Source organism: Lontra canadensis, unplaced genomic scaffold (assembly GCF_010015895.1).
Source record: "Lontra canadensis isolate GAN:19392208 unplaced genomic scaffold, GSC_riverotter_1.0 scaffold24, whole genome shotgun sequence".
In the NCBI taxonomy this organism is placed as follows: Eukaryota; Metazoa; Chordata; class Mammalia; order Carnivora; family Mustelidae; genus Lontra; species Lontra canadensis.
Genome location: NW_022631018.1, coordinates 21389952 through 21416714, shown reverse-complemented (window position 1 = coordinate 21416714; position 26763 = coordinate 21389952). Strand labels below are relative to the sequence as shown.

At 37.3% G+C, this 26763-nt stretch overlaps 1 protein-coding gene across 2 annotated transcripts in view; it reads right to left on the bottom strand.

Moving 5' to 3' along the window:
- Window positions 1–26763, bottom strand: part of KIFAP3 (kinesin associated protein 3) — a 184874-nt gene that overhangs the window by 66209 nt on the left and 91902 nt on the right. For both annotated transcript variants that reach the window (XM_032863012.1, XM_032863013.1), the window contains one exon: window positions 6116–6216. In XM_032863012.1, coding sequence (XP_032718903.1) covers window positions 6116–6216 — 101 coding nt within the window. The remainder of the gene's footprint in view (window positions 1–6115; window positions 6217–26763) is intronic.

The following is a 26763-nucleotide window of genomic DNA, read 5'->3' as shown; positions in this document are numbered from 1 at the left end:
ACTCCCTAACTCTGCCGTTTGAAGTGATGCTCTGGTTTCTGAACTTCAGCAGATAATGGCAGGCAGGAGCAAAGGGGACTGTCAGAAAGGACGTTTACCAGCATTCAGCTAAAAAAAAGCATGTAGATCAAAGAGGGGCCAAACAGGACAACTGTGGTGGGAAACATGTGGATCCCCAGGAAGATTCCTACACACTGTTCTAAGGTAAAATACTAAATAACACCATGACATCATTACCTAAACATGTACTTTGATTGGCCCTTCTAATACCAATAAATATTTTTATATGCATCTGGATGGCATTTACACCTATTTAAACAAAACATGCATCTTAGAGGTCTAAATAACAATGAACTGTTAATGTGTACCTTTAAATATTATTACAATACAACTATTAACTCCTGGTTATCCCCAAGTTTGCTTACCTGAAACAATTCACCCACTGAGACCATTAAGATCATATAAAAAGTTAGACTTGACCTGGACCCCAAATTTTATAGAATGGTAACATAATAGGGAAAAATTAGAATATGCTGGATAACTAGAGGCACTACAGTACAAAAGAAGAAAAGCAATATAATATTGGGAGAGATTATAAGGCATATTGAACATATAATCACCTACTCTGAGTGTTAAATAATTTGCAAAAAATTCCAATTATACATCTATCTTAGAAAAACATATATGAGAAAGGCAGTATTTAAACTCAATATGAATGGATCCAAAATAATGTGAATGATATGATATTTTACTAATAGTACCTTACTTCTGTATAGTGTTTTATGGTTTATAAAGCTCCTTTATATAAATATCTAATGTAATTAAAGAATATGACACTCCACATTTTTTTGGTCATTGAAATGAATATGGATGACTACTGAACCACTGCTTTTCTACTTTCAAAGTTATTTTAGGCCTTTCATTTGAAAATCATTTGTAATACTTGACAGTCCTTACTAAACAAAAATTAATGTGCATAATTTCAAAGTTAACTAAATATTATATTAAGATCTAAACCTCAGATACAGCTTTATTTAATATTCAGATTAGTCAGTTGCTGTCACAAATAGTTTGTTCTTTCATTTTTTTAGAGATCTTTTCTTTTGGGGCACCTGGGTGGCTCAGTCAGTTGAGCATCTGCGTTTGGCTCAGGTCATGGTCCCGAGGTCCTGATCGAGCCCCATGTTGGGCTCCCAGCTTAGAAGGGAGACTATTTCTCCCTCTCCCCCCCACTTGTACTCCCTCTCTCAAATAAATAAATAAAATATTTAAAAAAAAAGATTAAAAAAACCCTTTATTTTTACTTTTTAAAGACTTATTTATTTACTTTAGAAAGAGGGAGACCGAGAGAGAGAGAGCATAAGAGGGGAAGGAGCACAGGGAGAGAGAGAATCCTCAAGCAGACTCAGCACTGACTGTGGAGCCCAAGGTGGGGCTGGTCCTAGGACCCTGAGATCATGGCCTGAGCTGAAACCAAGAGTCGGATGCTTAACCAACTGATCCACCTGGGTGTCCCAAGAATTCATTAAAAAAAAAAAAAAAGATTTTATTTATTTATTTGGCAGAGAGAGACACAGTGAGAGAGGGAACACAAGCACAGGGAGTGGGAGAAGGGGAAGCAGGCTTCCCACAGAGCAGGGAGCCTGATGCGAGGCTCGATCCCAGGACTCTGGGATCATGACCTGAACAGATGCTTAATGGCTGAGCCACCCAGGTGACCCCAAGACTTCATTTTTAAGTAACCTCCACACCCAATGTGGGGCTTGAACTTACAACCCGAAAATCAAGAGTCACACACCCTACTGACTGAGTCAGTCAGGTGTCTCAACAAATAGTTTAAAGCTTTACTAGTTTTAAAATCATTAATTTGAGCAGCCACTACCTGTGAAAGGAGTATCTCTTTAACTTGGAAGGAAGCTTGGAAACAGCAATTTAATCCCAGATTCCCTTTCCATGATTCTCTTATTCTATAATGAATTCGGCATTGGGTGGCAATCAAGTCATGTCAAGTTTTCCCTAAATATGTCAAAACTGAGTCCTATTAAGTACAAGTTACAGGATGGATACAACTTTAGGGCCAAATATATTAAAGAGTATCACTTTGTTTCTCAAAATATGGCCTCATACTAAAAAGCTTCAGGATGTTTATGATGTAATTTAGTACATCACCTCACTATGCTTATCAGGGTTGAATTTTTATTAAAAAATAATACAGAATGTTGACTACTACATGAGTGTGGGGAGATTTTGTTCATGAAATATAGTTTACAAATGTTCTGAAAACCCCCACTGCAGAAATGTTTGATGTTATAAAATTATGTCATGAAAACATGCATGAATATTGTTCTTGAAAAGGTACAGGAGAATTTTCTACATACAAACTTTTCAATTGCAATAATAATGTGGCAGAAATGACCCAAACAGGCTTTTATTTCCACTTCTTTATTAAAAATAAAGTTTTATGTCTCATGTTTGAAATTAAAAAGAGGATAATTCTAAAAGAGGATAATTCCAAACTGAAGATTCAACAAAACAAGTTTTCTGTTCCTTTTTATTTTACATTTATTTCTTTTTTATTTAGTGTTATTTTCTTTAAAATCTAATCTGGATAAAAACATCAATTTGGACAAGAATATTATTCTTTTATGGCTGCTTTCCAATTCATATCCTGTAGTCAATGGAGTTCTGACACTAAATGGGATTGGAAAAGGAACACCCTTTGAAACTGCAACGCAGAAACCCTTGGAACATATGGAGTGAGACTGCAGTAAATCACCTGTAATCTCCCTTTGACATGGCTACTCTTTTATTGAAAACTTGTTTGACAAAGAGTTTGATTACACTTTACATTGGCTACAGTCTGACATGTGTTATCTCTATAAGAAGCCTTGCCTTGTTAGATAAGATACACTGTATATTCTTTGAAGAATATCTATTTCCTATAAACATAATTAGTTCATCCTCCTGACATAAAAAGCTAAGAAATTACCCTTGAGAGTTTATCAGTTTTTTTTGTTTAAAGATTTTATTTATTTATTTGACAGAGAGACAACGAGAGAGGGAACACAGCATGGGGAGTGGGAGAGGCAGAAGCAGGCTTCCCTCTGAGCAGAGAGCCCAGTGTGGGACTCGATCCGAGGACCCTGGGACCAAGATCTGAGCAGAAAGGCAGCTCCTTAATGACTGAGCCCCCCAGGTACCCTGAGAGTTTATCAGTTTTTAATTGCATGTAGATAAAGTATAAAATTCTGGAATAGTAAATTCAATTCTAGAATCATCTCACTAAAATGGAATGAATAAAAAGATGGGCAGTTAGAATAAAAAGTGAAATTATGGTGTATTTTTTACTACATATTATCTTTCAAATAATATACACTGAATAATTTACATTAGGCTAACAAGGAATTGTCTAGTAGGAATCTTAAGAGGAACTACTTTAGTAAGTGTGACTTACTATTTATCTTCCTCTAAAGTGTTTTTTTAAAGTGGTATTTTTACTGTTTACTATATATCCTGCAATTTGCTTTTTGTTTTAGAAAACCACTTTATAAAAAACAATGTAATATCAAAGACCAGTCCAACAAGGGTTCCAATCATCAGATATTTAAATTAGTGGAGCTCAGTTTAATAAAGATTGATGGGGGATGCGTGGGTGGCTCAGTCGGTTAAGCCACTGCCTTCGGCTCGGGTCGTGATCCCGGGGTCCTGGGATCGAGTCCCGCATCGGGCTCCTTGCTTGTTGGGGAGCCTGCTTCTATCTCCGCCTCTGCCTGCTACTCTACCTGCTTGTGTGTGAGCCCTCTCTCTCTCTCTCTCTGACAAATAAATAAATAAAATCTTTTAATAAAGATTGATGGCACAATACTGATTCTGTGAATGTAAATTCCCTAAGAATAAAATGTGTGTAATATGTATAGAATTTCCACCCTTACAACATAATCCACGTAAAAAAATCACTAAACTCCTTCAAGACACAGAGACCTAACATATGAAATATATTAAGCAACTGAGTCTTAGCAAAATCTTTCTTAAGAATGGTACTGCAAAGATAAAAGAATTTTGATAAAGCATGTTCCCATCAGAGAACACAAACCATTTAAAATCATCGAGCATAAATAAAATGAAAGGGCAAAGTTAGGAAATATTTGTAATATCAGAAAGAATTAAAATAGTTATTCCATATTGAGATCTCATTTATTAATCCTAAAAATAATAATATGCTGATGGAAAAACTGGTAGAGGACACGAGTTAATACTTTATAAATAATGTGGATAATAAACATATAAAAACTGTTCAACCTCATCAATATTCATGTAAATGAAAATAAAAACAGACACATTCCAATTTTAGAGAAATGGTATTAGTCACAGTACTGCTAAACATGAAATACTAGGCAACTGCCCATGTGTCCATCAACAGGTGAATGGATAAAGAAGAAACGGTGTGCAGGTGTGTGTAGGTGTATGTGTGTGATAAAATACTAACTAGTCATCAAAAAGAATGAAGTCTGGCCATCTGCAATGACATGGATAGAGCCTGAGAGTATAATGCTAAATGAAATAAGTCAGTCAAAGAAAGACAAATACCATATGATCTCACTCATATGTGTAATTTAAGAAACAAAACAAATGAGCATAGAAAAAAGAAAAGAGAAAGAAACTGATGGTTATCAGAGGGCAGGAGGGTGGGGGGATGGGTGAAGTAGGTGGCGGGGGTAAGGAGTGTCCTCGTGGTGATAAGCACTGGATGATGTATGGAGTTTTCGAATTACTACTGTACATCTGATGTAACACTTCATATTAACTATATCAGAATTAAAATGAAATAAAGGAAAAAAGTGAAATGCTAGTTGGAAATACAAACATGCCTTCTTAGAAGTAATATGTCAAGTACACAAGTGTTCATACCTTTTGACTTCATAATTCTACTTTTAGGAATTTAAAGAAAATATCAGAGATGTGGATAAACATTTACATATTACATATTCCACATTATTTCATTTGTTTACACATGTTTACTTACAACTATTTTTATGTGATAGAATGGAAAAACTAAACAATTTTTAAATTATGATACATTTATGTAATAGGATATCATACAACTATTAGAAATAATTTTTGAAGACAGTTGAATGACTGTTCAATGACATGGGAGAATACATTATGATCTACACGGTAAATAAGGTAATATACAATTACAAATAACATAATCTTAATATATTATTTTTTTAACTATGCAGAAGGAAATGTACCAAAATATTAAATGATTATCTCTGGGCCTGGGATAACAGAAAGTTATTTTCACTTTTACACTGCTCTGTACTTTCCAATTTCCTATCACAAATTCAAATTTTTTTTGAGTGTTCCAGAATTCATTGTTTATGGTTTTATTCCTTTATTTAACAGAGAGGGACCACAAGTAGGCAGAGCAGCAGGCAGAGAGAATGGGGGAAGCAGGCTCCCTGCTGAGCAGGGAGCAAGATGCAAGGCTCCATCCCAGGACCCTGAGATCATGACCTGAGCTGAGGGCAGAGGCTTAACCCACTGAGCCACCCAAGTGCTCCCAAATTATTATTATTATTTTTAAAGATTTTATTTATTTGTTTGACAGACAAAGATCACAAGTAGGCAGAGAGAGAGGGGGAAGCAGGCTCCCCGCTGAGCAGGGAGCAAGATGCAGACCTTGATCCCAGGACCCTGAGACCATGACCTGAGCAGAAGGCAGAGGCTTAACCCCTGAGCCACCCAGGCGCCCCTCCCAAATTATTTTTAAGAGGGAATTTTTTTTTTTTTGGAAGACTTTATTTATTTATTTGACAGACAGATCACAAGGAGGCAGAGAGGCAGGCAGAGAGAGAGGAGGAAGCAGGCTCCCTGCGGAGCAGAGAGCCCGATGCGGGGCTCGATCCCAGGACCCTGAGATCATGACCCAAGCTGAAGGCAGAGACTTTAACCCACTGAGCCACCAAGGCGCCCTTAAGAGGGAATTTTTAAAGGAAAAACGTATCTGGCAAACCAAGAGAACAAACTGAAAAATGCCTATTTTTTTATTATTATGTTCAAATAGCCAACATATACTATTGTTAATGTTTTTAAAAAAACTTAAACCACTTACCTGTGGTATACAGTCAGTGTACGCAAACATTGATTTAAAGCGGTCATCCATGCTTATGTGGTAAAGAACACACATTGCTATTTGTTTGTAGTTTTCATTACCTGGGCATAAGAAATCAAGGATATGATTAAATCATAGATATAACAGATTTTTTAATCTATAACACACAAATTAATACATTAAAACTTTTAAGCTCCTGAATCAAATCCTTATGCACCCCTAATTAAGAAAATATTTTGAGTTCCCTGTTTCAGTCCCAAAGTTTGGAATATAATATCTGTGAAATATCCCTAATAATCAAGAGATAATGTGTATTTTGCAAGGTATGCCTGTGAAAAAAAATTAACCACAAACCAAAGAATTTATCATTTTCAACAGTCTACTATAAAACAGATAGGGTCCCTGGGCCCCAACACTACCCATTCCATCAAAATATGTGATTAATACAGTTCTTGACAGTGATGATATATGCACAACAGTGAGCCAAAAAGTGTATTTAATTCCTATGAATCAGAACTGGAAAAATAATCTAAATGATTTAAAAAGAAGTACAATAGTATTTGTAACATTAAAAAAACAGGACTATAAAATGTTAAGGGCTATAAATAAGCATAGTCTAAGGGCTGCTTCAGAACTCAGAGGTCAGGTGATCTAGCCTTATACACCCTGAAACTGAGAAAAGAGAAGCAAATGATGTATTATAGACTGAAAAATAAAATGCAATCCTTCTACTTAGATAGGCCTTATTTTAAGGACCTATTTATGATCTCCAAGTCAGTGACAGAACTAGAATTAGAAAAGTTGTGTAACTAAAAAGTTTTATTCAAAATAATATCCTGAGAAATCTTTGAAGATATCTGGAGTTTAAAAAAAATCAAGCAGATAACTGAATTTAATTGATAAATTTGAAGTATGAAGATTTTAAGTATGTTTTAACATGGAGGACCATAAAATTACTAAAATACTTAAGTATTTTTAAAAATTCTGTTTTAGGTTCTGACTGAATTTTTTCATATATCAGGCATATCTCTTTCAAGGTAGTTAGAAATTCTTAGGGGACATAAACTTTGGTACTCTCACAGGCTTAGTAAAGCATATGGAGCAATAAATATCTGCTGAGTGATTCTATTTTTAGTATTTAAACAGAATAATGACTGTAGTTAACAATCCTGTATTGTATATTTGAAAGTTACTCTCTTGAGTAAACCTCAAAAATTCTCACCACACACACGGTAACAGTGTGAGGTGATGGATGTGTTAACTAACCTTATTGTGGTAATTATGTTGCAATATATACATATATCAAATCGTTACATCCTATACCTTAAAGTTACATAAAGTTTTGTCAATTTGGATCTCAATAAAACTGGGAAAAAGAGCAGTGATACATTTAAAAAAATCAGAGGTTAAAACAGAAGAAATAAGTACATTTATTCAAAGACAGAAATTACTAAATTCTAAAAACTCCAGATTTGAGAAATGTATTTTAAGGAGTTACAGGAGGTTCTTTACAAGTAAGTAAAAAAAATATGCTGACCCTTTATCTCTAGCTCTTTTTCTTCCTGGACCTTATATGTTAGATAAAAATATATCATGTGGTAAAGAAGAAAAAAGTGAATCTTCAAAACAATCTGCCAAGTATATATTATCATCCCTGTGTTTCAGATGAGGAACCTAATGCTCAGAGAAAAACAAATACTTGCTACACAGCCTTGTAAGTGGTTGAGTAGGGATTTAAACTCTGATTCTAAAATCTTTAGCAGGTTATGTTACAATGCCACTCAAAATTTTTGTTTATATCTTAAGTGAAATGGCCTAAGTAATATGTTATTATTGGGTATAAAAGACTGATCTGTACTGACATATGATAGAATAAAACATATTTTTGAAATAGAATTTTTAAAAACCTGGACTTTTGGATTTTTAGAAATTGTTTCGCTAAAGCTTATTTCCTTTAGCTTTGCAGATTGGATAAAGTGACAGGACCCATCCATATGCTGTCTAAAAGAGAGCCATCTGGAACCTAAAGATACGTCCTGACTGAAAGTGAAGGGATGGAGAACCATCTTTCATGCCAATGGGCCTCAAAAGAAAGCTAGGGTAGCGATTCTCCTATCAGATAAATTAGATTTTAAACTAAAGACTGTAGTCAGAGATACAGAAGGACACTACATCATTCTTAAAGGGTCTATCCACCTAGAAGCTCTAACAATTGTAAATATTTATGCCCCAATAATGGGAACAGCCAACTACATAAGCCAACTGTTAATCAAAATGAAGATTCATATTGATATGAACACATTAATTGTAGGGGATCTTAACACCCCACTCTCAGTAACAGACAGATCATCCAAGCAGAAAATCAATAAAGAAACAAGAGCATTGAATGACACATTGGACCAGATGGACCTCCTGGATATACACAGAACATTCCACCCTAAAACAACAGAATTCTCATTCTTCTCGAGCACACATGGAACTTTCTCCAGAATAGACCACATACTGGGTCACAAATCAGGTTTCAACCAGTACCAACAGACTGAGATTATTCCCTGCATATTCTCAGACCACAATGCTTTGAAACTGGAACTCAGTCACAAGAAAAAGTTTGGAAGGAAGTCAAACACTTGGAAGCTAAAGACTATCCTGTTCAAGAATGTTTGCATCAACCAGGAAATCCAAGAAGAACTTAAACAATTCATGGAAACCAATGAGAATGAAGACACATCAGGTCTAAAACCTATGATATACAGCAAAGGCAGTCCTAAGGGGGAAATACATAGCCATCTAAGCCTCACTGAAAAAAGCTGAAAAATCTAGTTTTCAATATCAACATAAAAACAACTTCTTGGGATAAAACAAAAATAAAAATCCATTCATCAGGGGCGCCTGGGTGGCTCAGTGGGTTAAGGCCTCTGCCTTCGGCTCAGGTCATGATCTCAGGGTCCTGGGATCGAGCCCCACACCGGGCTCTCTGCTCGGCAGGGAGCCTGCTTCCCTCTCTCTCTCTCTCTGCCTGCCTCTCTGCCCACTTGTGATCTCTCTCTCTCTGTCAAATAAATAAAATCTTAAAAAAAAAAATCCATTCATCAGATGAACACATACTAGTAAACATTCAAATTTAACTAAACATCTGCAAATTCACTAACTTGACCATTTGGAATACAATGCATGAAGAGGCTACATATTATATGTGAAATAATGAGATTACTTATTTTATCTGATATTTAATGTCTTTTTCTCTATGCCATTATAATTTATAAGAAATTTGCAGAATAAAGAATCCACATCAAATCATTTTAGGTAAGTTTCAGGTCTTCTCTAGTACTTGAAAAACTTTACCACACAATCTGTGGAGCAGATAGACACTGAATGAGGGAGATAAGCTCTAAGGATATTGACCCTAGTCTTAGATGAAAAGGTAAGATATAATAATATAGGAGAAAGTATACCTAATCTGAAGATGAAGATTAGTAAATCTAAGTATTTGGGGGTAAGAATTTTATTTGGAGGAAGATGTAATGCAAAAACTGTTAAATTACTCCAAAAAGAGAAAAGCAGAGACTAATTGGGTGTTCCCAACTCCAACAGTTTGTTCTTAGGATCAAAGCCATCTAAATAGAAAAGACCAAGAGATATTACTAAAGCACATTTTTACACTGCTGAAGGCATTCACTTATACTTATTCTAGTGTAAAACATACCTGCCATAGAAAAATAAATCTTTATATAATTTTTTACAAGATGTAGGTTAAAAGTGAAAAATGCTAACTCTATTCTCTAAGAAGGAAGGTATCTCTTAGGGTTTGGTCAGATCATACTTCATAGTATTAGCTTTTCTCCCCAGAGACTGAGATACGTTTAAATCTTCTCAAGAAGGGTCCTTCAGCAGACTGTCATGTTCTGAAGGCAAGTCTCTCTTCCGCTGCTATTCTTGCTTCTTTCTTTCTATATCCTTTTTTTTTTTTTTTTAGTCGTTTAGCTGTGGGTATGTTCTAATCCTATTAAATTTTTACAAAATATTATTTTTTAAACAAAATATTATTTGAAGACTTTTATCTATGAGTGGGTTTACTAAAAAGTAGGATTTCAATGCACACAACTTTGTAAATGGTAAAAGAAACAGAGAAATCAATAACCAATAAAAAAGATTCTTCAACATTGAAGTAAATCACCAAACAAATTAAAATTCAGTGTGGAACTAGGAATGAAATAGGAAGTTATTCCATTTTTGGGGAGAGTCTATTACTTGTATCAATGAAAAGGATTCTAAAAAGGAATCATCTAAGGCGGTGCATCACTCACATAAACTGAGAGAAAAGATTCACTTTTAAGAGCTCTGTACTCCATAAACTAGGTAACAAGAAAGATCCTTTGGAGCTAATGATAATGTATATATAATGATAATACAATTTATATAATGATTGTATATATATCACCTAAAGGATATATAATATCATATACACATATGGATATATACATACCATGGATATATCATACACATATATATCATCTAAAGGATAACTCAAAGGATATGCAATAGAATAGGAAGTCTGGAGAAGAGTCCTAAAATTGTAGTTATTTCTAAAAACAGTTGAAAGAAAGTCTCAGCTGTAACAGTAATTTACACTACTTGTTCTTACATAGCAAAACTAAATATCTAGTTCCAAGAAGCAGAATGGCTCATTCTGTAGTCAGTCCTTTCTCTCCCGTTCATACTCATGGCCAAGGTGGCAGCTCTTTGCAGTTCTCCACACCTTCCTAATTCTTCTCTCTCTGTGATCTTCTATTAAAACAAAAACAAACTTCCCAGTTTCCCATAATCTTTCGTTTCCCCATAATTTTTACCTAAAATGACTATCATGCCCTAAAGCATGCTGAAAACTAAAGGGCTGAGGAAACAGATGCTGCAGGGGACCCAGGCTATCCTGAAAGACCATGGACAGCCATGGTTTATATAACCATCGGTCTTTAAGAGGAAAAAGAAAGGGCTAAGCTGACAGCAATACTGTTCCTATTGTGGGGTAAGCATACATTTTCTCATTTAGTCTTCTAGCAACTGAAGAGGTAGGTATTCTCTTCGATTTGGAGATGAGGCAATGATATTCATCAAGCCATGGCATTCCTTCAAAGGAAACACTGCTGTGATTCTGAGATTCTAATCTAGGTGTGAACTACAAAGCCTGTTCATGGACTTTCTATTAAGTCTTCCATGAGGCAGGAGAGAGGCTGACATCAATAATGCCAAGTAAATGTAGTTGACTATCATTACTCCTTAGTGACTTAGAAGGGACTCTACTACATCTGGGAGTCTTAGGGAAGAGGGAAGGTGGCAGAAGAGGAGCTAGAGGACAGGAAGTGCAGAACAGTCAGTTACTTATTGGAGGACCTGGGCCCAGGTATAGTAGATTCTAAAGGCTGAAAGAAATACCCAATACGTTATTTTCTGCATATATTTTAGGGGTTTTACTTTAATAAAGATGAATTACGAATTAAAAAAATAAAAGTGCCTGATAGGGATAAACCGCATTATCCCCCCAGCAATTTTGGGAACCAGATCTTCAGCAGTTCTAAACCTTAATTTCACTCAATTGGACAAGAACTGCTATCAGGGAGTTTTTGATTTCATGAGAAAAACAGGTGCTCTTAGAAGCTTAAAAGATGTGTGGAGTGGTGAGTGGGCCAACCAGCTCGGTGGAGAGCGTAGCACTGTGGTTAAGAGCTCAGGCTCTGGAGAGGCAGACCACTGGGTTCAGTCCGTGACTCTTCCACTTGCTATACAGCCTGGGGGTGCTATTTCAACTCTGGGCTTCAGTTTCTTTCTCTGTGTGTGTGTGTGTGTGTGTGCGCGCGCGCGCGTGCGCACACAACCGACACAACAACTGCCCCTACCTCCAAGGGTTGTTCTATAAGGATTAGTTAAGAGAATTCTGGTAAAGCAAGTAATCCTCAGTCTGACACAGTAATGAACCTACTCAGTAAAGGTAATCTCTTATTCTTTGAAGAAGAACACTACTGTCATGTGTCCCTAAAACATATGGTGGGTTTTTTGAGTCTCAAGATTAGATTGTTGTTAGAGAAAAGTTTTGAGAAGCAGCCAAGATTCCTCTAAGATGAGCTAGACAGGGTTCAGAGGTATATTCTGAGTCTGTGGCTGAGCCACTTTCCTTCTATTCTATTCAGTTACTTTCTAAAAAGCCCTACTATTCCCAAAGTTTGGGCTTAGGAGAGTTACCTCATACTACAAGGCTACACTCAGTGACCCCTCGCTTTCATTCTCTCATTCTTACAGGGTTATTATGAATTCCTTAATAAAAATAAAACTTGAAAAAATAACCAAAGTATAGATTTAGTACATGTCCCTCCTCTACCACTACCACAAATGTGCTGTGAATCTCTCCTCTTTCTTCCAAGTTTCTGTATCTGTAATGAAACTTAATTTCACTCCTAGAGTAGGAAATTGTAGAGGTGATCGGCTACCAAGAAGATGAAAGAATGCAAAGAGAAGTCTGAAAAACTGAAGACAAACCTCACAATTAGGTGTATTACTTATCTTTAGGTAGCATGTCCCATGCTTCCCCCCCCTTTGTTTGGGCTAAACACAACTGATCAGAAGCAGCTGGAATATGACTGACATTACACCAGAGAGCTTCTTTTTCTTGAGGGAAGTGTGAAGGGAGGTGATGACAGATGTAAGGGGCTGCAGTATTACACTCAAGAGGTCAGTATAACCCAGGTTGTTGATACGTCTTCTAGATTTTGTCTTGGTAAATGTTCCCTAGAATCCAACCAATTGACTTACAAATATCTATGAAGTTGACTTTCTTCTTTTTTCTATTTATTTAGGGATTTTAAAAACACAGAAACTGTCTTTTGCCCTTTCATTCAGAAAAAAGATGTAAATATTCTATAAATGATCTTGTTACCCATATTACCTTGATAATTCTAATTTACATCTTACGATTACAAATCACATATTTCCTTTCATCCCCCATATGAATGAAGATTATAGTATAAATCATAGGTATATTAGTCACTGAATCATTAATGATTATATAAGTCACTGCTTGATGAAAATACAGCCTATAACTTTATGGCATCTAACAGATATCTGAGACAAAGTATTTTAGGTCAAAAGTGCCTACCTGAAATGGGAAGATGGCTGGAAATACCTAGATTCATCTCTTCAAACACAGCTTCACACAAAAAGTAGTAGCTTTCTGGCAGTCAATATTTATTATTACTTAAAGGCTAATTTGCAGATCACATAGCAATAAACAGCCATTAAGAGAGATTAAATGGTCCAAGTAAAATTAAGAGCTTATCCTTCATTATAAACTAATCATTTTCTTCATTCATTGGAAGAAAGGATATCTGAGTTCTTAAAAATAAACCTCAAAAAAAAAAAATCTTGTATATCCGAAGTGAATTTGGGGCCTTAGGGTATGATTTTCCCCTAAGAATTCATGACTAAGAACCATAAACTGCAGCTAACCAGCTATGATTCCTCTATATCCTACAAATGGCAGGCATTTCAAAGGGGCTCCTTTAAGACTTATCGACATCAATTATTCCCAAGTAAAAACAGGCTGTCAATAGCGTGTATGCTGGCAGAGCACCAAAGGCCCTATGAGTTTTGAGCAGAACAGTGCAACGGCTGAATATTTTGAGAACTAGGTCCTTAATGACTAGAGGTGGATTAGTCAAGTCTGTTCAAGTAATAAGGCCAGGGTGGGAAAAAATGGCATAGTCATTATGATTCCTTTGGTATTTACGGTAATAAACATGAATCATGATGAACTCACTGGCTATTAAATGCAGAGGTCATAAGTACTGCGATAGGATTTCCACAGGAATTCACCGTTAATTAGCTGGATCATTATTTGAAAGTGTTACTGAATTATCTTAGCCGTTGTGCAGCCATTCCCCCAAAATTGGTCATTCCCAGCTGAGGGCAGTTAATGCCTTAACAAACTGGTCATTAACTCCAGTAACTGATTTTGTGGGAATTATTGCACTTATAAAGTACAATCAAGAGGTCCCCCCACTCCTTTTTAAAAAAATTTGCAGCTGTAGTTCAGCTGGAGCAGCTGAAGGAGAAGGAAAAAAAAAAAAAAATTCTCCGGACTGCTCTCATGATCGATTTTCTGCCAATTAAAGGGCAAACGCATGCTGATGGGTTTTGAATTTTAAAATGTCTTCGGTTTTTCATCTCTGAAGTGATTAGTAAAAGTACCAGTTAGGTACTAATTTTGTAAGACACTTGGGATTTTCCATTCACAGTTCTGTCAAGCAGAAATAGAGAGTCTGAACACCAGAACTCAAAGCCAAATTTCCGCTTCTGCAGTAGACCCAGCCCAAAACTTTGTAAAAACAGAGTGCGAACACAAGTTGTGGGCCACATTATTAGCCAGATTCTCATTCTCTTCTGCACTCCATGTCTTCATTCAAAGTAGAAAACTCCCTTTGAAGTCACAATGGCCCCATGAGAAGATAAGATACATGCCCAATATGATTAGACAGCTTTAGTCTGAACTTGAACTTGGAGATCGATTTTTAAGATTGCAACTATATGGATAGTTGCCTGTTTCAGAATAACTTGTTCACAGTCAAGCATAGTAAAGATTTGAGATGAACAGATAAAAACCAAGAGTTTTTAATCATGAATTGAAGGATGAAAATTATAGAATTTATAGGTTATAATGATCAGTAGAAAACAAGTGTAAAAATGGTTTTCTGATACAGTGTTTCATGGACAACTTTTGTGTCCAATTAATTTAAAAACAGTAAGAAACTGAAATTTTAAATGTACCATTAAGCTCAACAGCTCAGTCACATTAGGAGGTATCCACTAAGTAAGTACTCTAAAATCCAACACTTTTGATGCATTTTCATTTGTTTTCTGTAGGTACATTTAGCTGGATATTTAGCTCTGTCGTTTGTTTTTCAAATATTTTCAACATATTTCGATTATTATCTTGTCTGTAGTAGTCTTTTATTACATCCAGGGCATACAACAACAATTTATTTATAATTCACCCTACAAAATGTGCACACTTATGGTACAAAAGATAGGGAACAAAATAAAGCCCTTAACAATGACTGCTTTCCAGCCTATAGGTCCACACCATCTACTTAATGTGCTTTGGTCAGCTTTTACCATGTAGAAATGGAGACACCCCAGGCAAAATTCACACACAGAGTATTGGAACCAGCTGGTGATAGAAGAATCCTAAGAAAAAAGGCTCTTGATTTAATTGGGAAAACAGGAGGAAGCATAAATTTTACTGCCATTAATAACTTCAAGCAATCTTGATATGACTCTACCTCACCCTGACGGCTAAACATGTGCTTTTTGTTAAAGTGTTTGCCACATCTGACCCCTATTGTTTGCTCACTTGATCAGGTAAGAAAATGTCGGTTTATTTATAGGATAAATGAGGCCTATTAAAATTGAGCAACATTGCAGTGTTCTATGAGGAGCTGCATACTGAAACAGATGTGTGAAATTCCATAACAGTTTTGTAATAAACAGGCCAAATGAAAATTTTTTAAAAAGTCTACCTTAAATTTCTTAAACCATCATAAAGCCTACCTAGTTTTTAAAAAATGGAAAACACCTCCTAATTAGAAAACATATTATTTTGACAATTTCCAAACAGTACTTATAAATCACATGTGAAAGTGACTAATACAAGTTAGGCACTTGATGGATATTTATTGAGTAGGAGTTTGATCATTAGCTATTATTATTAATATTGAAAAGCTAGTTTTTAATAAGCCAAAAAAAGGCCACTTACTAACTACTATTCTCTTCATAAAATAAAGACACTTTATTTTGTTTTTGAACAAATATTTTGTGTATCTAAAAATTTTGAAATTTTGTTTCTTAATTCTAGGATGGGTTTGATATAATAAAAGTGAAGTCACATTAATTATAATGAAAAACAAATTAAGAGTATAAGGGAATTTCAAAGATGTTCAGAACTTTTAAAATTTTCTTTTAAGAACATATGACAGAATGGTCAATAGAAATAACCCTTATTTTTAAGTGATCAAAGTTTAGAGTCCAACAGTATGTGTTCTGGTGATCTCCCACAATAAGGGAAATCAGACTTGTCTCAACTGGAAGAAATCAAACATTTATCACTTAACTCTTGACCTAGTCTGACTCGCTACATGCTGATAAAATCTTTCTACAGCCTTGGAAAATGCCCTGAAACCCAGATTACCCAATGTAATCTAGATCAAGATGAATCAGGTGCCATTTTTACTCTCAAAACGATTTTGGGTCTACTCAGAATGCAGAAGCATTCATATCCATTTAGAACACCTTGGAAACCCTAATTTATCTTCCAGTGAAGAGAATCTGGTCTAATATTACTCTGACTAGAATTTGGGCTTTTTGAAATGATTCATGCGGAATTTTGAAACAGGCATGGCGGTGCGCTACTCAATCTCCAGACCCTGATTTTCCTGCCATAACCAATAAAATTAGCTGCAGCACAAACCAGCCATGTAAATTAGCATGCCTCACGACTTTCAGATTCAGAAGAATCAAAATTTATACAGATAGGAATCTGAGTCAAGATTTAAATTATGGACCAATCTTTCATACTAGTTACATTCAGTGCTATGCATGCATCAGTGCCCCAGTGCCTCTGGTGATTAAAGGGCAACTTGAAGAAAGATGTCCGGGCTAGTTAACATTTTTAGTTAGCTTGCATACAGACTTATAAATCACATGTGAAAGTGACTAATACAAGTTAGGCACTTGATGAATATTCATGAGTATGAGTTTGATCGTTAGCTATTATTATTATAAATATCAAAAAGCTAGCAACATCTCTAGGTAACATTGCTAATTCCTCAGTTTTTTTAGGAAACATTCTCTTCTCTGCTTATTAATGAACTAAACAAGTATCCCTAGGATTCAACAATTTTTTTTTTGTTTTGTTTTTTAATTTGGTGAGTTTTTTTTTTGTTTTGTTTTTTTTCAGAATCTTTCAAAAGTTTTTATTTTGGGCACCTGGGTGGCTCAGTGGGTTAAGCCACTGCCTTCGGCTCAGGTCATGATCTCAGGGTCCTGGGATCGAGCCCCGCATCGGGCTCTCTGCTCAGTGGGGAGCCTGCTTCCCCCTCTCTCTCTGCCTGCCTCTCTGCCTCCTTGTGATTTGTCTGTCAAATAAATAAAATCTTAAAAAAAAAAGTTTTTATTTTAATCCCAGCTAGTTAGCATACAGTGTTCTATTAGTTCCAGGTGTACAGCACAGTGATTCAACACTCCATACAGCACCCTCTGCTCATCATGAGAAGCGCACTCCTTCATCCCCATCACCTAGTTCACCCATCCCCACCCCCTCCCCTCTAGCGACCATCAGTTTGTTCTCTGTAGTTAAAAGCTCTGTCCTACATTTTTCCTTTTGCCTGTTTTGTTTCTTAAATTCCACATATAACTGACATCATATGGTATTTGTCTTTCTCTGACTGAATTATTTTACTTAGGATTATGCTCTCTAGTTCTTTTCATGTTGTTGCAAATGGAAAGATCTCATCCTTTTTTATGGGTAATACTTCACTCTGTGTGTGTGTACGCTTCCATACCACGGCTCTTGTAAATAATGCTGCCATAAACACGGGTGCATGTACAGATTTCTGAATACCTTTCAAGAACAGTATGCTAATCTAAGATCAAACCTGTCTTTCCATCTTTTTGCATAGTGCTTCTCAAATTATCTGTGGTGGAGGGTCAGGTTTTAGTTTTCCTCCCATGTATCAACGGTCAATACTTTTATGAAGTATAATAAAAGTAAACTAAGCAAAATATATGCAAAATAGAGGTTTAAAAATATTACATTCAGCAGACATAATATTATTTGAGTAAGTTGCTATAAGTTGTCTAAACACTTATTCTTGATTTCTAGATTTACTTAGACCAGTAACTGACTGTGCATTAGTTGCTAGACCACACTTTGAGTTATCACTATGCCTTGAATTACACAATTCATTAAAGAAATCTATATCATGTAACCGAAATTAAAGTGCTATTTCAAGGTTTCAAACAAACCCCTACAACCAGGCATAGTCAAAACTATGAAGTAGCAAGACTTTTTCTGTGCTCATTTTTTTCACTTAGCAACCATTAGCCCCTCAAACCTTCCCTTTCTTTTTCTTCCTCCTTACCGAAGCTTCACATTTGTAGAAGGCTTTCTCGTTATGACCTAAGTAGATATCAATTCTCTTATCAGACTTGCGCAACAATCCCGTGAGATGTATTTTCTAAACAAAAGGCTCAAATCTATTGACTTGCTTTATGTCACTTAAGCAATAAGGAGTGAAGAGAAGGAAGAAAACTCAAGCTCAGCTCTTAAATGTTCATTCCTTTCACCCAACGTCCTACCAAATATTTATTGAGAACCTACAATGTGCCAGGCATTGTTGTAGGCACTGGAAATACAGGGGTAAGTAAGAGTGATACAAATCCACATTTTCATGGGTTTATAGTCTTTGGGGCCTAGTGGGAATGGTGGGGATGGTGTGTGGTGAAGACAATAAATAAAATAATTACATGAAAGATAGATCATGTGTAACGCAAGGAAAAGGAGAAAGAGGACATCAGAAGCTGAAGGATGAAATCTTACACAGGATAACCTGAGAGCAAAGCCCTTTCATAAAGGAATGGACCATGCAAAAAACTAGAAAAGACATGCTGGGCAGAAGGAACAGGCAGTACAAAGGTCCTGGGGTAGGAGTGTCACTAATCCAGTCAAGGATTAGCAAGGAGGCCAATGTGCTTCCAGCAGAAAGAACAACAACAACAAAAAGAGTACTAGAAGATGCAGTTACAGAAGTACGGAGCTAGGAGAGACATTTGTAGGCCATTGTAAGGACTTTGGTTCTTCCTCTGAGATAGGAAGTCATTAAAGATTTTTGAGCAGAGGAATATGCCATGATTTAACTCAAATTTTAATGCAATCACTCTGCGTGCTGTATTAAAAAGAGAATGTGGGGCAAGGGTAGAAGCGCAAAGACCAGGTAGGAAGGCACTGTGTTAAACCAGGAAAGAGAAGAGGGTATCTAGGAGCAGGGTGGTAGCAGCTATATATATATATCTTTTTTTTAATCTTTTTTTAAAGATTTTATTTACTTATTTATTTGTCAGAGGGAGAGAGAGAGAGTGAGAGAGCGAGCACAAGCAGCCAGAGCTGCAGGCAGAGGCAGAGAGAGAAGCAAGCTCCCCGCTGAGCAAGGAGCCTGATGCGGGACTCGATCCCCACACCCTGGGATCATGACCTGAGCTGAAGGCAGCAGCTTAACCGACTAAGCCACCCAGGTGTCCCAGCAGCTATATTTTGAAGACTGCTGACTGCACAAACAGACTGGATGCAGGGAAGGTGGGAAAAACAGAAATCAAAGAGAACTTCCCAATCTGAGTCAGTTAATTAGAAAGAGAAAGTTGCCATTTATATATAGAGAAAAGACTGTGAAAGCATAAGGATTGGGGCTGGTGTGTATCAGAAGCTTGATTTTGAACATATCAAATCTCAGACGCTAATAAGGCATCCAAGTGGTAATGTCTGGAGTAAGGAAATCAGAGAGGAGGCTGGACTGTCTTTCTCTTTGTGTTCTGGAGTCATCAGTTTAGGCAGATGACTCCAATAGTTACACAGGAGTATTTAAATAGAACGGATGTAGTCACCAAGAGAGTTCGTACAGACAGAAAAATTCTAAGGACTAAGCCCTTGGAGACAGTCTGATGCTTAGAGACTGGAGAGAAGAGGTGGGTACAGAAAAGGAGACTGAGAAGGACTGGATTCTTAGGAGGAAAACCAGAAGAGCATTGTGTCCTGGAAAATCAAGGAAAAAAGATAGGAGAGAAACTGTATCAAGTGCTGTTCACAGACTGAGTACGATGTGTGCTGGAAACGGACCACTGAGTTTAGCAATGTAGAGGTCATTGGAACTTGACCAGAGTAGTGTGATGGGGCATGTATGTGACAGCCTGACTGGAAAAGATTACGAACTGTGTAGAACGGTGAGGAGGGGAGCTGAGAGAGGCAAGGCAGGAGAGAAAAGAGAGGAGAAAGAGGGGTGGGGCACAAAGAGCAGAGAACGGAGAAGAAAGGATATGAACGTATGCACAAAGGAAGAGAGAAACTGGGAGGCAGGAAATGACCCTAATTCTTGGGGCATTCTGCAATAATGTGAAGAAAAGAAACGGGATAATAGTTGGAAGGTAAAAGAGTGACGTGAAAGGAAGAATCTTTATTAAGATGGAAGAAATAATAGCGTATTTGTATGTTAGTGGAATGATCTTCTAGAGAAGGAAAAATTAATACAGGAGAGGAAAATTGCTGCAGTGAGAACCATGAGAAAGTGACAAGGAATGGGCGGGAGCGGGAATGTTGGCCTATGGCAAGAGCAGGAGCAAGTTCATCCATAATCATGGGAGGGAAGCAAAGTACAGACCAGAGGCAGGAGGGTTAAGTGTGGTAATAGGAACTCATGGAAGTTCTTGGGACTGCTACTTAGTGAGACAGGAAGCAACAAGGTAATGAGCGGAGGATGAGGTGCTGGATTTATGCGAAGGTACAGGAATGAAATTCTCACTTGGGAGAGTGGGAGAATGGCCAGATAAAGAAGATGTAGTGTGACTGCTGGGCAGCATGAGAAGTCCGGTACTGCTGGATTATCCAGAATACACCGTATGCTGTTGTCCCTCTGCGCTCAGGGTCTTCCATCTCCGTCGTCCTGCACCGTGTCACAACCCCCACCCTCCTTCACAAAGTGCCGAAGAAACTGATAAAATTGATTCTAAGAAATGAGCGGTTGAACACTCAGGATGTGTCAAAGGCAAGACAAGAAATATAATTACATGTCTAAGTATAAGAGAAAATAAGGTTTATCTTCGGGAATGGGAGAGTTTGGGTCATACCTAGAAATCCAAATATAAAATTAAGCAACTATATTTTGGTAAAGCCAAACTTGTCTTCGAGGGGGACTTAAGCTGCTAATTTGAGACTTCTAGTGTATTACTACAGTCAGGAGTGTATGCATTTAACAGGAATTAAAAGCTTTAACGGAATGCTCTAATTCACTGATTTGTTCAAAAGTGTAGTCTAATGACCCTTAATGGGGACCCATTATTGTTATAATAATAACAATATAGTACTTTCTTTCTAAAAATTCTCCTTCTCTCTTAAGAGGCTACATAAGACATACATGAAATATGATTTCACAACAGATTGTTGAGGGCGTTAGGAGAGCCACAGCTGTCCATTAAGCCTGACTTTAAAGAAATCTGCAAAAGGTAAAACTGTGTCACTCTTATCACTAATTTTTTGTTTTGGAAAGAGTTGCTTCTCATAAAATATTTATGTTAACATGTAGCAGGTTTGCCATTTTAAGATGAATATTTACATTTTGTCTCGGTTTTAATCACGAATACAATAAATATCCATAGATATAACCCTCAGGAACAAAAAGCTCCTTGGGGCTCCTTGATAATTTTTAAGGGTGTTAAAGAGGTCCTGAGACCAAAAGTTTAAAAACTGATGCTCTAATCATTGAATTCCCACAGTCTCCTAATAAACAAGGAAAACTTACAAAATAGTGGAAAAATTGGGAAAAGTGGTGGTTACCTATAATTTACAGGTAGCTATCTAGTCTGTTTAATCATTATGCTGGCTGTGCCTGTTCCATTTTTGTTTCAACAATGCAAAAATTCATATATGTAGGATGAGACCTGCAAATTTTATAAGGCTTATTCCCTTGAGTTTAAATTCCTCTGAAAATCAAGTTAAAAATCGAAAAGCTGAATTTAGGAAAACTACTGGTCAAGATGGCGGAGAAGTAGCAGCTGAGACTACTCAGGTTGCGGGAGATCAGCTAGATAGCTTATCTAAAGATTGCAAACACCTACAAATCCAACAGGAGACTGAAGAGAAGAACAGCAATTCAAGAAACAGAAAATCAACCACTTTCTGGAAGGTAGGACCGGCGGAGAAGTGAATCCAAAGCGACGGGAAGATAGACCGCGGGGGGAGGGGCCGGCTCCCGGCAAGCGGCGGAGCAACGGAGCACAAAATCAGGACTTTTAAAAGTCTGTTCCGCTGAGGGACATCGCTCCAGAGGCTTGACCGGGGTGAAGCCCACGCGGGGTCAGCGTGGCCTCAGGTCCCGCAGGGTCACAGAAGGATCGGGGTGTCTGAGTGTCGCAGAGCTTGCAGGTATTAGAACGGGGAAGCCGGCTACAGAGACGGAGCCGAGGAGTGAGCTTTCAGCTCGGGCTTACCTTGAACCGGTCGCAGGCTCGGTCAGCTCGGAGTGCGGCCGGAGGGAGTAAACGGGCGCTGTTCTCCGAGGGCGCACTGAGGAGTGGAGCCCCGAGCTCTCGGCTCCTCCGGGCCGGAGACTGGGAGGCCGCCATCTTCATTCCCGCCCTCTGGACTCTACGGAAAGCGCTCAGGGAACAAAAGCTCCCGAAAGCAGACCCGAGTGGATTACTCAGCCCGGCCCCTGGTAAGGGCGGTGCGACTCCGCCTGGGGCAAAGACGCTTGAGAATCACTACAGCAGGCCCCTCCCCCAGAAGATCAACAAGAAACCCAGCCAGGACCAAGTTCACTTACGAGGAGTGCAGTTTCAATACCAAGGAGAGCAGCGGGATTCCAGAGGAGGAGAAAGCAAAGCACGGAACTCATGGCTTTCTCCCCATGATTCTTTAGTCTTGCAGTTAATTTTTTTTTTTCTTTTTCAATTTTTTTTCTCTTCTTCTGCTAAATTTTTTTAACTTTTACCCTTTTCTCTTTTAAAGTTTTTTAACTAGTTTATCTAATATATATATATATTTTTCCTTTTTATATTTTTTTCATTATTGGTTTTCTTTTTTTATTTGTTTCTTTTTCTTTTTTTTTCCTTTCTGAACCTCTTTTTATCCCCTTCCCCCGCCCCCTCAAGATTTGGGATCTCTTCTGATTTGGCTAAAGCATATTTTCCTGGGGTTGTTGCCACCCTTTCAGTATTTTATTTACTCCTTCATATACTCTTATCTGGACAAAATGACAAGGCGGAAAAATTCACCACAAAAAAAAAGAACAAGAGGCAGTACCAAAGGCTAGGGACCTAATCAATACAGACATTGGTAATATGTCAGATCTAGACTTCAGAATGACGATTCTCAAGGTCCTAGCTGGGCTCGAAAAAGGCATGGAAGATATTAGAGAAACCCTCTCGGGAGATATAAAAGCCCTTTCTGGAGAAATAAAAGAACTAAAATCTAATCAAGTTGAAATCAAAAAAGCTATTAATGAGGTGCAATCAAAAATGGAGGCTCTCACTACTAGGATAAATGAGGCAGAAGAAAGAATTAGCGATATAGAAGACCAAATGACAGAGAATAAAGAAGCTGAGCAAAAGAGGGACAAACAGCTACTGGACCACGAGGGCAGAATTCGAGAGATAAGTGACACCATAAGACGAAACAACATTAGAATAATTGGGATTCCAGAAGAAGAAGAAAGAGAGAGGGGAGCAGAAGGTATATTGGAGAGAATTATTGGAGAGAATTTCCCCAATATGGCAAAGGGAACAAGCATCGAAATCCAGGAGGTTCAGAGAACCCCCCTCAAAATCAATAAGAATAGGTCCACACCCCGTCACCTAATAGTAAAATTTACAAGTCTTAGTGACAAAGAGAAAATCCTGAAAGCAGCCCGGGACAAGAAGTCTGTAACATACAATGGTAAAAATATTAGATTGGCAGCAGACTTATCCACAGAGACCTGGCAGGCCAGAAAGAGCTGGCATGATATATTCAGAGTACTAAACGAGAAAAACATGCAGCCAAGAATACTATATCCAGCTAGGCTATCATTGAAAATAGAAGGAGAGATTAAAAGCTTCCAGGACAAACAAAAACTGAAAGAATTTGCAAACACCAAACCAGCTCTACAGTAAATATTGAAAGCGGTCCTCTAAGCAAAGAGAGACCCTAAAAGTAGTAGATCAGAAAGGAACAGAAACAATATACAATAACAGTCACCTTACAGGCAATACAATGGCACTAAATTCATATCTCTCAATAGTTACCCTGAATGTTAATGGGCTAAATGCCCCAATCAAAAGACACAGGGTATCAGAATGGATAAAAAAACAAAACCCATCTATATGTTGCCTACAAGAAACTCATTTTAAACCCGTAGACACCTCCAGATTTAAAGTGAGGGGGTGGAAAAGAATTTACCATGCTAATGGACATCAGAAGAAAGCAGGAGTGGCAATCCTTATATCAGATCAATTAGATTTTAAGCCAAAGACTATAATAAGAGATGAGGAAGGACACTATATCAGACTCAAAGGATCTGTCCAACAAGAAGATCTAACAATTTTAAATATCTATGCCCCTAACGTGGGAGCAGCCAACTATATAAACCAATTAATAACAAAATCAAAGAAACACATCGACAATCATACAATAATAGTAGGGGACTTTAACACCCCCCTCACTGAAATGGACAGATCATCCAAGCAAAAGATCAACAAGGAAATAAAGGCCTTAAATGACACACTGGACCAGATGGACATCACAGATATATTCAGAACATTTCATCCCAAAGCAACAGAATACACATTCTTCTCTAGTGCACATGGAACATTCTCCAGAATAGATCACATCCTTGGTTCTAAATCAGGTCTCAACCGGTATCAAAAGATTGGGATCATTCCCTGCATATTTTCAGACCACAATGCCCTGAAGCTAGAACTCAATCACAAGAGGAAATTTGGAAAGAACCCAAATACATGGCGACTAAACAGCATCCTTCTAAAGAATGAATGGGTCAACCAGGAAATTAAAGAAGAATTGAAAAAATTCATGGAAACAAATGATAATGAAAATACAACAGTTCAAAATCTGTGGGACACAACAAAGGCAGTCCTGAGAGGAAAATATATAGCGGTACAAGCCTTTCTCAAGAAACAAGAAAGGTCTCAGGTACACAACCTAACCCTACACCTAAAGGAGCTGGAGAAAGAACAAGAAAGAAACCCTAAACCCAGCAGGAGAAGAGAAATCATAAAGATCAGAGCAGAAATCAATGAAATAGAAACCAAAAAAACAATAAAACAAATCAACGAAACTAGGAGCTGGTTCTTTGAAAGAATTAATAAGATTGATAAACCCCTGGCCAGACTTATCAAAAAGAAAAGAGAAAGGACCCAAATAAATAAAATCATGAATGAAAGAGGAGAGATCACAACTAACACCAAAGAAATACAGACAATTATAAGAACATATTATGAGCAACTATATGCCAACAAATTTGACAATCTGGAAGAAATGGATGCATTCCTAGAGACATATAAACTACCACAACTGAACCAGGAAGAAATAGAAAGCCTGAACAGACCCATAACCAGTAAGGAGATTGAAACAGTCATCAAAAATCTCCAAACAAACAAAAGCCCAGGGCCAGACGGCTTCCCGGGGGAATTCTACCAAACATTTAAAGAAGAACTAATTCCTATTCTCCTGAGACTGTTCCAAAAAATAGAAATGGAAGGAAAACTTCCAAACTCATTTTATGAGGCCAGCATCACCTTGATCCCCAAACCAGAAAAGGATCCCATCAAAAAAGAGAACTACAGACCAATATCCTTGATGAACACAGATGCAAAAATTCTCACCAAAATACTAGCCAATAGGATTCAACAGTACATTAAAAGGATTATTCACCACGACCAAGTGGGATTTATTCCAGGGCTGCAAGGTTGGTTCAACATCCGCAAATCAATCAATGTGATAAAACACATTAATAAAAGAAAGAACAGGAACCATATGATACTCTCCATAGATGCTGAAAAAGCATTTGACAAAGTACAGCATCCCTTCCTGATCAAAACTCTTCAAAGTGTAGGGATAGAGGGCACATACCTCAATATTATCAAAGCCATCTATGAAAAACCCATCGCAAATATCATTCTCAATGGAGAAAAACTGAAAGCTTTTCCGCTAAGGTCAGGAACACGGCAGGGATGTCCGTTATCACCACTGCTATTCAACATAGTACTAGAAGTCCTAGCCTCAGCAATCAGACAACAAAAAGAAATTAAAGGCATCCAAATCAGCAAAGAAGAAGTCAAACTATCACTCTTCGCAGATGATATGATACTCTATGTGGAAAACCCAAAAGACTCCACTCCAAAACTGCTAGAACTTGTACAGGAATTCAGTAAAGTTTCAGGATATAAAATCAATGCACAGAAATCAGTCGCATTTCTCTACACCAACAATAAGACAGAAGAAAGAGAAATTAAGGAGTCCATCCCATTTACAATTGCACCCAAAACTATAAGATACCTGGGAATAAACCTAACCAAAGAGACTAAGAATCTATACACAGAAAACTATAAAGTACTCACGAAAGAAATTGAGGAAGACACAAAGAAATGGAAAAATGTTCCATGCTCCTGGATTGGAAGAATAAATATTGTGAAAATGTCTATGCTACCTAAAGCAATCTACACATTTAATGCAATTCCTATCAAAGTACCATCCATTTTTTTCAAAGAAATGGAACAAATAATCCTAAAATTTATATGGAACCAGAAAAGACCGCGAATAGCCAAAGGAATATTGAAAAAAAAAGCCA